General features: G+C 30.3%; 1 protein-coding gene across 2 annotated transcripts in view; it reads right to left on the minus strand.

Moving 5' to 3' along the window:
- Positions 1-2,427: 2,427 nt before the first annotated feature.
- The window catches only part of LOC141452930 (dynein axonemal heavy chain 7-like), a 73,682-nt gene continuing 63,836 nt past the window's right edge, over positions 2,428-12,273 (minus strand). The window contains exons 59-65 of one of the 2 annotated variants that reach the window (XM_074125501.1): positions 7,228-7,387; positions 6,973-7,139; positions 4,435-4,669; positions 4,115-4,266; positions 3,124-3,261; positions 2,860-3,003; positions 2,428-2,699 (exon numbers count right to left, since the gene is read on the minus strand). In XM_074125501.1, coding sequence (XP_073981602.1) covers positions 2,493-2,699; positions 2,860-3,003; positions 3,124-3,261; positions 4,115-4,266; positions 4,435-4,669; positions 6,973-7,139; positions 7,228-7,387 — 1,203 coding nt within the window. In that variant the 3' untranslated portion in view covers positions 2,428-2,492. Of the gene's footprint in view, positions 2,700-2,859; positions 3,004-3,123; positions 3,262-4,114; positions 4,267-4,434; positions 4,670-6,972; positions 7,140-7,227; positions 7,388-12,273 lie in introns of those variants that run through there. The other variant, XM_074125502.1, reaches the window with a different exon arrangement.

Below are 12,273 nucleotides of genomic sequence, written 5' to 3' on the forward strand. Positions count from 1 at the left end.
TAATGGGTTCAATGATATTAAAATCACATGGTTTGCTTACCTTCTTAATTAAATAAAAAGAGAAGTTGAAAATTTGTAGTTTTTTTCGCTGCAATATAAAAAAATATATTCGCTGTTTATATAAAAAAAAAAAAAACTATCAATTCCCATGAAAATTTCTAAGGATAGAATTCAGAGACCCTCTGCTTTGTTCCCAATTTGAGCTAATACATGATAAATATAGTGCGTATTAAAAGTTAAATTCAAAACGAAATTTACATCTACAAGGTGTGTTCAAAAAAAGAACGGGAATTTTATTTATTCGTTCACAACAATGTTATTCCCTTCCAAATAGTCCCCATTGGATATTATACACTTCGCTTTTCCAATAGCTCTCTCTGCGATGCCTTTTTAATCTCAGCTATGCTGACAAATCTCGGCTCTTTAAAGTTCTCTTAATTTTTGAGAATAGAAAAAAGTCACACGGGGCCATATCTGGCGAATGCGGAGGCTGGGACATCATTACAGTGTTGTAATTAACCAACAAATTACGAATAAGCAATGAAGGTGCATTATCGCTAGTGCAAAAGCCATTATTGGTTTCGCCACAAAGCCGGGCGTTTTTTTCTGATTGCGTAACGTAAACGGCGTTGGACTTGTAAGGAGTATTCCTTATTTACCATTGTGGCAAGAACTCATGGGGCACTATGCCGTTAAAATCGAGGAAAACATGGATCATAACCTACACATTCGACCGCACTTTTCGGTCTTGGCGATCCAGAACACCTCCTCTAGGACGATCTGAGCCTTAGTTTCACGTTATATCGGTGATACCATGTTTCCCTTACCTGTGATGGCACGTTTTAGTAGTTCTGCATCGTTGACTTCATTTAGCGATTCCTGATCAACTTCCATTCGCCACTGTTTTTGTTCGAAATTCAACAATTTTGATGTTTTCTTTTTTTTTTTAAATATGTTTGCAAAAGTATCCTTGGATACGCCAACAGGCGCATCAATGATAATTTGAATGTGGGTAATCCACTTTTTTCTATACTTACTTAAGGGCAATTCTGTCTTTTCTTTTTGGAAAATATATAGAGTCTTGCTAGAAACTTTGACGTGCATTATTGTAATGTACACCTATGGTTCCCAAATCGATATCTTCCCATAGCTTCTCTCAAAAGTCCTTAATCCTCTTGTTCACAAATTTAATTTTTTGTGTGAAAATACTATAACTGTCTTCGTTTGACGTTAATTTTATAGACTATCTTTCCATTGAACCAGCTATCATTTCACTCAAAGCGTTCAATAAAATATAGAGTAAATCTTTACGATCTTTATTTCAATGATTTTTGATTATTTTTATTCAAGCAATATATTACTTTAAATTTTAATTGTTTTGGGTAGTCAACGAATTTCCGAAGTCGTATAACGAATGTATATGTTTTTCGTTTTATTTATACCGCATTTTGAAACACGAAATTTTTCTCCGGTGAAAAAATCTTTTCAAACTTTGTGATTAAAAAAGATATTAGTGCATTTTGTATGTTTGATTTAGGCGTGTCTCAATACGTGTACCTTATAAACTATTAACTATTATTGGAGCAGCGCTGTCTGACGCTTAGACAAAATTCCTTTAAAGATATTGAACTACGAGCTAAGAGAATTAGCAAGAATACGACAGCATAAAATACAGAGCAATTAACCAATAGAGGTCTGAATGTAATAATTTAAAAAAAAAAAAACGCTAGGTGCATTTTACAGAGCCTTTGTTGTCGTTGATCCAATATCCATGTAACAGAGAGCCAGAGGATTTCTCCAGGGTGGGTTCTCCAGGTTAATCCCGGATGTTGCGATCTTCTAATTTCCACATGAAATAAAAAGCAATAGTTAACGGGACATCAAACCTTAAACATTCAGAGGATATAACAACATTTTTCAAGTCGAATGAAGTATTATAAAAAGAAAAAGAGTGAAGCAAAATAAATTCTGGATGATGTGAGAGATGGCCTGAGTGAGTGTGAGAGAGGTGAGGGATTTTAAGGTAAATGAAAATGTATTTAAACATCAAAGTTTTACTTTAGAAATCAATTATCTTTAGCTGGGATTAGAATCTAGTTCCGACAATTTAGCCATCGCTGCAGAATCCACAGTCCATAAAAATGAAAGAAATTGCAGCATCTGGAATAAATAACACTTCATCAAAACACAACAGGTGAAAGTAGTATACAATAAAGTTGAAGAGAAATGAAATAAAAATGAATAGACCAGTCTGACCATCATAAGTCCTGTACTACATTCTAATGGAATTTTAAAAGAAATTAAATTTTTGTATAATTTGAAAAACGTAATTTAAAACAAATATACTGTAATGAAAATTTGTCGATCGTGACACGGTATAATTTAAAAGAAAGACCTAATGAAATAAATGATTTTCTTGATTAAAGTTTCTTCGGAAAACTCCTTTTATTTCAATGTTGCTTCACAAAATTCTTTTTATGCCAATAAAATTATCACTGAGGCAGCTGACAAACCATAGCACAACCTCTCAACACCCAATGCTTTTCAGTATTCTTGGAAGGAAGTAACATGGCAATTACGAAATTGGTTGAATGCCCAGTAGTTGAAAGTACACCTCGTCTTTCAGTTGTTTTGTACAAAGGACATAAATATCTCTGGCCAACTTCCAGTTCATTTTTCCTCAATGGTTTCAACAATATCTGAAAGTTTGACAGAAAGTAAAACTAAAATAATAATAGCCGTTGGCATTTATATTAGACGCATTCTACTCAGTAGAAGCGCAAAATATCTGACCGCAGTGAGCATTTAATTGAAATCAAAGGCAGAGATCACCTTACATAAAATTGCAAACAAACTTACAACTGGAATTGTATCGTATAATTTTTTTGGAAAAGACTCATCAAGAACCATTTCTTCTCTGTTGAAACTTGCTCCTTCAAGGAATAAACCGTGTACATAAGCTCCATCTTCAGGAGCACTTGTAAATGTTTCATTACTTAGTACCTAATTTAAAGACAAAAGATACTTCTTAAAATAAATTTATATTTAGCGAGCACTTGTATAATATTTATTAAATTTAAAAAAAATGTTAAGTACTTCCATCCGAAGAAAAAATTAACTTACAATAAAATCAAAAGTAAGATGATCGATTGGAATTTTATATTTTCGCGCGAAATTTTGCTGAACGCCAGTCAAAAACGCTTGGGTGAAGTAAAATCCAGACAACCAATAAATAATTGGAGAACCTCTATCATACCATCTCTGAAATGTCAATCGTATTACTTTAAAAGATATATAGTATATGAGTGTATATAGTATATATATATTTTTTTTTAATTGATAATTTTTATCGAACATGTATTTCTACTTCTCAGCCCTATAACAATATTAAGGTTCATAAAAATACTTGAAACTCCAAAACAGTCAGAAAAGCGTAAGTGGTACGAAAAGAATGGAAATATGGTTATATATAACAACCTGGCAAAAAAGTACGCTTTCATGAAAAAAAAATTGAGTTAAAATAAATGATTTCTTCTTTTACAATCTACTTTATTCCGTGAGGCATGGAGATGCAACTCCAAACCATTTATCGCTCGAGTAAAAAAGCCTGTCCTTACTGAAAATTTTCTTTCAAATTTAAGGGTATTTTTTTAATTTAGCTCAAACGACTTTCTTTATATTTTGCATATTTCAAAACTGTTTTGGCCTAAAGCTTTCATTTTGGAAATTTATTTGTACATGCTCTTGAACAGATGCAACTTGAAACTTTTTTTCAAAGGTCACTTTAAAACAAATGAGAATGTAATTGACAAATTTTATATCTCGTTTCTATCCCAAATTTGGTCATAATTAAAAAAAAAAGTTTTTTTAAAGCTCAGTTTCATGTTGGGCACATAAATAAATATTTGCATTAAAATATGCAGTGATAAGTATTTATAGCATGATCAATAAAATTAAAGAATTGGTCAGATTTCTTGATTAGAAGGATTTGATTATAAGATTAATTCTTTTATTAAATTGTACCTTTTAAGAGCATGAACAGGTCCCTCAAATGCAACAGCAAATTAGTGCTTAATATTGCTGATGTATCGTATGTTAGACAAACTAAAATTACCTGCAAGAACTGCAACCTCTCCAGGAAGTCATTAATGTAGCTTCCTAAAGGTTTCAAAGATGGATAAGACTTTCCAGCCCACATTGCTGGAATTCTTCCAGTTACTACACTTTTGTAAACTTCTTCCAATACAAACGACATAACAATTTTTCCTAATAAATAAACATTTTTTAATATTTTAAAAACATAATTTCTATCTCGAAATAGATTTAAAATAGGATAAAAAAAATCCACTACATAAGATCACCAATGCAGACAAATCCTTTATTGCTGAAAAAAGAAAAAAAGTAATATGTTTCAAGAAATGTAGAGATAACTACCTTTAATTGCTTTCTGTAAATTTTTTAGGCTAGAACGAATGACTGACAATAATTCGTTGAATCTTCCCATTTCCTGAACAAGTACAGTATTCATGGACTGACTGTAAGATGTAGGATATTTTTCTAACGCAGTTACCAAATCAAAATCTGGCGGCAGCTTTCGCAAAATATCAGCAGCCACCTCATAAACAACTGTGTCAGTACTTTCACCAGATGAACTTCCTTTAGCTGAATCCTGTATTAAAGTATTTCGCATAAATAATTGACTAATTAAAAAAGATAAATTTTAATTGAAATGTTTCAAGTGATGCAATACTGCGTTTTTGTTTTAAAGGATAAAAATTTGATTACTTCCACTAATAACTGACATTTGGGATTTGCCTTTATAAAATCCTACACTTTTTTTTATTGATCATGTTTGACCAGGGTCCTGTAATAAAGAAGTCAGGAAGGTCAAACATTTTCATTTTTTTCTTTTATTTTTTTTAATTATTATTAAAAGCAAAAATATTTATTATATAATAAATTTCAAATGATAATAATTTCTTTACTGGAACTGTGGACAAATTGATAAAAAATACATTGATACAAATGGATAGGTAGTGAAAGAAGGGCCCCAAAAAGTTTTAAAAAAATCATAAAGGAAAGGAATAAACTTAGTTGGTGACAAGAGGTCACGGCTGCAAACCTAGACGTTTATTTTTCTTAAGCCACTGCATTCTCTTTCGATGATGGACAGTAAGAGAATGACCGACGGAGCCTTGAGAAGGCTCCAGGCATCAATGACCTTAGATGTTGATGCGCCTCAAATAAAAAATAAAAAATCATTTAGAGGCGGTTTTACTTATGTACAAAAAAAAAAAATTATTGTTTGTTTTAAAGCAATCATAATTATTTGTCCCTAACAAGCATTTGTAAATAAAATAAAAAAAAGAAAGTATTTTTAGTAATGGCAAGAGATTGTTCACAATAAATGAATTATATTTGAAATACTGACAATAAATGACTCATATTTGAAGAATTAAAGAGAAGTAGTATTAAAGAATGTTAGAAATATTAAATAAAAATAAATAAAAACCTTTTAGTAAAGATAAAATTAAGGTATAACTCGCGGATAAAAATTAAAACGAATTATTTAAACTCTCTAAAACCAAAAAAAAAGAACTATATTTTGAAAAAATCATAAATCTGAAAATCTGAAAAGAATGTGTAAAATTATAGACAAGTCTAGCGAAATTGACTAAGAAACAAAATCTGATGTACCAGATCACCCTATCGCAAGAAACATAAAGAATCCTCAGAAGATGAAGCTCTCGGCCAAAATACGATACATCACCTTCGTATGGAAGATACACTCTCCTCAGCCTAAGCAATTTGCCTGACTGCGGTTTTGGACCGCAATTTGGACAATAAATTTGTTTAATATAGAAAATTATGGACAAAACAGACTAATAAGATATTAAGCATTATCTTTGGTTCTTAATGTTTGTTTAATTGTTAAAAAAAGAGAAAAATAGTTTAAAGGCTTACCAGGAGATGTTTTTCCCACTTATCCTTTACATATAGCAGCATTAATAAAATATATATTAATTTATATCACAGATAAAATAAAAAATGGCAAGTTTTAAAGCTTATGTTCAAAAGAAATAACTAAATGGATATAAGTTTAAAGAAAGTAATTCTCAAAGAATATTCAGTTAAAGGAATATTTAAGTATAATGCTTCTGAACTGAAGGAATTATACTCACGGGTCGAAGTTCCTGATTGCAAGAAAAAAAGAAAATAATCAAATGTAGTATATGACCGTTTAGATTAAACTACATGTAAATAGATCCAATATATTAAACTATTTAGATTAATTAATTAACAAATTAGATTAAATTAAATTTAGATTAATTAAATAGATTTTATGTTTAAGATCATTTTTTCGACAGGCTCTGAGAATACAGCAAATCTGGGTGAACCTGTACAGGACTTTCTTCAACTACTTTTTTTATACTTCAAATTTTTTTATAATTTTGAATGTTCATTATATATATTCCGTCAATATGATACAATATAAAGATGGAGAACCAATGTTGTAAAAAAAAAATAATAATAATAGCCCTAGTGGCTGTTACTATCCCCCTTTTCACTTTTCATGGTGCGGGAAGCATAGATTTTTTTTTATAGTTTTTATAACATAAAGTTTATATTTTTATAATAGCGTATTAAACTTAAAGATAATCTATTGTTGCTAGAATAACGTATGTATCTCAAATAACTGAGTGATTTCGCAATTATTTTCAACTGAAGTTTTACAAAAAAAGTGTTAGTTCATTAACGTAATCATTTGTTATTTCCATATTGATTAAATACATTGTTCTGTAAAATTTCCGTGCAATTCATAAAATTCTAAGCTGCCACCCATAGATTGAAAGCTGTCGCAGTCCCTTACATTATCTAGTTTACATTGTCTAGTACAATAAAGTTTTGAACATCATATAGGTTGTTGCAGAAAATTTAACATTCATACAAATAATGAAAATGATTAATTACCAGAGTTAGCAGGGTACTAGCAAACATAAGTGATGTTTCCTGTTTATCTTTCATTATATCAGCGTTAGCATGCATTCCAAATACAGATGGGTGTGTTGTAAGTGGCAAGCCTTTCACGTATTCAAGAATTAGATCATAGAAAATTGATTTTGGTGCATAATACAATTCTGTAAATAAAAATAATTCATCAATGAAAGTATAACGGAAAGAAATGAATATCATTAAATTTTATCACGAAATTCAATTTATACTTACTAGAATCATCAAAATAATACATCGGCTCCTCAACTAAAATTTCTGGGCAATAAAATTGTCTTAATATGGTGGACAAAGTTCTTCGATCCCAGTCATCCGTAACTCTTCCGCCGTAATTGCATTCACCAGTCATATATCGAAGAGCTTCATACTGAATTTCCTAAGATAGAAAAAACTCAAAATAAGCTTTTGAAAAGAAAGAATTGGAAAGATTTATTTTCATGCTTACAACAAAATATTTTTTTTCAAATTAAAAATTATTTTAAAGTAGAATTGAATACAAATTAGAGGTATAAACGAGAAAGTAAATATAACCCGTGAAATACAGCTTATAATGGATAAGTATATCCCATCTGAACGTCAAAAGCATTCACTTGGTAAAGTTATTTTCCATAAAGGAAAATTAAGAGCAAGCTTTAGGATACGAATGGTATATCTTCTACCTTTTTAGATCTGTGCACAAAATAACTATAGTATATAATTGAGAAAATCAAAGTATATAAGAGAACAAAATTCAATATCAAAACGTGGTTCACAGTGAGAGATACAGAACCGCCATAATTTTACAGAATTTCATGACCCAAAAAATTTTCAACCCTTTATATCGTCTACATTTATAGATCTGTGCATAAAATAACTATAGTTTGTAATTGAGAAAAACAAAGTGTACAAGAGAACAAAATTCCATATCAATACGTGGTTCACAGTGGGAGATATAGTACGGCCATAATTTTACAGAATTTCATGACCCAAAAAATTTTCAACTATTTATATCTTCTACCTTTTTAGTTCTGTGCACAAAATAACTATAGTTTATAATTGAGAAAAACAAAGTGTACAAGAAAAAAAAATTCCATACCAATACGTGGTTCACATTGGGAGATATAGAACGGCCATAATTTTACAGAATTTCATGACCCAAAAAATTTTCAACCCTTTATATCTTCTACCTTTTTAGATCTGTGCAAAAAATAACTATAGTTCATAATTGAGAAAAACAAAGTTTATAGGAGAACAAAATTCCATATCAATACGTGGTTCACAGTGGGACATATAGTACGGCCACAATTTTACAGAATTTCATAACCCAAAAAATTTTCAATTCTTTATATCTTCTACCTTTTTAGATCTGTGCACAAAATAACTATAGTATATAATTGAGAAAATCAAAGTATATAAGAGAACAAAATTCAATATCAAAACGTGGTTCACAGTGAGAGATACAGAACCGCCATAATTTTACAGAATTTCATGACCCAAAAAATTTTCAACCCTTTATATCGTCTACATTTATAGATCTGTGCATAAAATAACTATAGTTTGTAATTGAGAAAAACAAAGTGTACAAGAGAACAAAATTCCATATCAATACGTGGTTCACAGTGGGAGATATAGTACGGCCATAATTTTACAGAATTTCATGACCCAAAAAATTTTCAACTATTTATATCTTCTACCTTTTTAGTTCTGTGCACAAAATAACTATAGTTTATAATTGAGAAAAACAAAGTGTACAAGAAAAAAAAATTCCATACCAATACGTGGTTCACATTGGGAGATATAGAACGGCCATAATTTTACAGAATTTCATGACCCAAAAAATTTTCAACCCTTTATATCTTCTACCTTTTTAGATCTGTGCACAAAATAACTATAGTTCATAATTGAGAAAAACAAAGTTTATAGGAGAACAAAATTCCATATCAATACGTGGTTCACAGTGGGACATATAGTACGGCCACAATTTTACAGAATTTCATAACCCAAAAAATTTTCAATTCTTTATATCTTCTACCTTTTTAGATCTGTGCACAAAATAACTATAGTTTATAATTGAGAAAAACAAAGTGTACAAGAGAACAAAATTCCATACCAATACGTGGTTCACAGAGAGAGATATAGAACGGCCACAAATTTACAGAATTTCATGACCCAAAAAATTTTCAACACTTTATATCTTCTACCTTTTTAGATCTGTGCACAAAATAACTATAGTTTATAATTGAGAAAAACAAAGTGTACAAGAGAACAAAATTCCATATCAATACGTGGTTCACAGTGAGAGATACAGAACGGCCATAATTTTACAGAATTTCATGACCCAAAAAATTTTCAACCCTCTATATCGTCTACCTTTTTAGATCTGTGCACAAAATAACTAAAGTTTATAATTGAGAAAAACAAAGTGTATAAGAGAACCAAATTCCATACCAATACGTGGTTCACAGAGAGAGATATAGAACGGCCACAAATTTACAGAATTTCATGACCCAAAAAATTTTCAACCCTTTATATCGTCTACCTTTTTAGATCTGTGCACAAAATAACTATAGTTTATAATTGAGAAAAACAAAGTGTACAAGAAAAAATAATTCCATACCAATACGTGGTTCACAGAGAGAGATATAGAACGGCCAAAATTTTACAGAATTTCATGACCCAAAAAATTTTCAACCCTTTATATCTTCTACATTTTTAGATCTGTGCACAAAATAAATATAGTTTATAATTGAGAAAAACAAAGTGTATAAGAGAACCAAATTCCATACCAATACGTGGTTCACAGAGAGAGATATAGAACGGCCACAAATTTACAGAATTTCATGACCCAAAAAATTTTCAACGCATTATATCGTCTACCTTTTTAGATCTGTGCACAAAATAACTATAGTTTATAATTGAGAAAAACAAAGTGTATAAGAGAACCAAATTCCATAACAATACGTGGTTCACAGAGAGAGATATAGAACGGCCACAAATTTACAGAATTTCATGACCCAAAAAATTTTCAACACTTTATATCTTCTACCTTTTTAGATCTGTGCACAAAATAACTATAGTTTATAATTGAGAAAAACAAAGTGTATAAGAGAACCAAATTCCATACCAATACGTGGTTCACAGAGAGAGATATAGAACGGCCACAAATTTACAGAATTTCATGACCCAAAAAATTTTCAACCCTTTATATCGTCTACCTTTTTAGATCTGTGCACAAAATAACTATAGTTTATAATTGAGAAAAACAAAGTTTATAAGAGAAAAAAATTCCATACCAATAGGTGGTTCACAGTGGGAGATATAGAACGGCCATAATTTTACAGAATTTCATGACCCAAAAAATTTTCAACTCTTTATATCTTCTACCTTTTTCGATCTGTGCACAAAATAACTATAGCATATAATTGAGAAAAACAAAGTGTACAAGAGAAAAAAATTCCATACCAATAGGTGGTTCACAGTGGGAGATATAGAACGGCCATAATTTTACAGAATTTCATGACCCAAAAAATTTTCAACTCTTTATATCTCCTACATTTATAGATCTGTGCACAAAATAACTATAGTTTATAATTGAGAAAAACAAAGTGTACAAGAGAACAAAATTCCATATCAATACGTGGTTCACAGTGAGAGATACAGAACGGCCATAATTTTACAGAATTTCATGACCCAAAAAATTTTCAACCCTTTATATCGTCTACCTTTTTAGATCTGTGCACAAAATAACTAAAGTTTATAATTGAGAAAAACAAAGTGTATAAGAGAACCAAATTCCATACCAATACGTGGTTCACAGAGAGAGAGATATAGAACGGCCACAATTTTACAGAATTTCATAACCCAAAAAATTTTCAACGCATTATATCGTCTACCTTTTTAGATCTGTGCACAAAATAACTATAGTTTATAATTGAGAAAAACAAAGTGTATAAGAGAACCAAATTCCATACCAATACGTGGTTCACAGAGAGAGATATAGAACGGCCACAAATTTACAGAATTTCATGACCCAAAAAATTTTCAACACTTTATATCTTCTACCTTTTTAGATCTGTGCACAAAATAACTATAGTTTATAATTGAGAAAAACAAAGTGTACAAGAGAACAAAATTCCATATCAATACGTGGTTCACAGTGAGAGATACAGAACGGCCATAATTTTACAGAATTTCATGACCCAAAAAATTTTCAACCCTCTATATCGTCTACCTTTTTAGATCTGTGCACAAAATAACTAAAGTTTATAATTGAGAAAAACAAAGTGTATAAGAGAACCAAATTCCATACCAATACGTGGTTCACAGAGAGAGATATAGAACGGCCACAAATTTACAGAATTTCATGACCCAAAAAATTTTCAACCCTTTATATCGTCTACCTTTTTAGATCTGTGCACAAAATAACTATAGTTTATAATTGAGAAAAACAAAGTGTACAAGAAAAAATAATTCCATACCAATACGTGGTTCACAGAGAGAGATATAGAACGGCCACCATTTTACAGAATTTCATGACCCAAAAAATTTTCAAACCTTTATATCGTCTACCTTTTTAGATCTGTGCACAAAATAACTATAGTTTATAATTGAGAAAAACAAAGTGTACAAGAGAACAAAATTCCATATCAATACGTGGTTCACAGTGAGAGATACAGAACGGCCATAATTTTACAAAATTTCATGACCCAAAAAATTTTCAATTCTTTATATCTTCTACCTTTTTAGATCTGTGCACAAAATAACTATAGTTTATAATTGAGAAAAACAAAGTGTACAAGAGAACAAAATTCCATATCAATACGTGGTTCACAGTGAGAGATACAGAACGGCCATAATTTTACAAAATTTCATGACCCAAAAAATTTTCAACCCTTTTTATCGTCTACATTTATAGATCTGTGCACAAAATAACTTTAGTTTATAATTGAGAAATACAAAGTGTACAAGAGAACAAAATTCCATATCAATACGTGGTTCACAGTGGGAGAGATATAGAACGGCCATAATTTTACAAAATTTCATGACCCAAAAAATTTTCAACCCTTTATATCGTCTACATTTATAGATCTGTGCACAAAATAACTATAGTTTGTAATTGAGAAAAACAAAGTGTACAAGAGAACAAAATTCCATATCAATACGTGGTTCACAGTGGGAGATATAGTACGGCCACGATTTTACAGAATTTCATGACCCAAAAAATTTTCAACTATTTATATCTTCTACCTTTTTAGTTCTGTGCACAAAATAACTATAGTTTAT

This window comes from Rhodnius prolixus, unplaced genomic scaffold (assembly GCF_049639745.1).
Source record: "Rhodnius prolixus isolate KJV_2025 unplaced genomic scaffold, Rpr scaffold_3, whole genome shotgun sequence".
NCBI classification, from domain to species: domain Eukaryota; kingdom Metazoa; phylum Arthropoda; class Insecta; order Hemiptera; family Reduviidae; genus Rhodnius; species Rhodnius prolixus.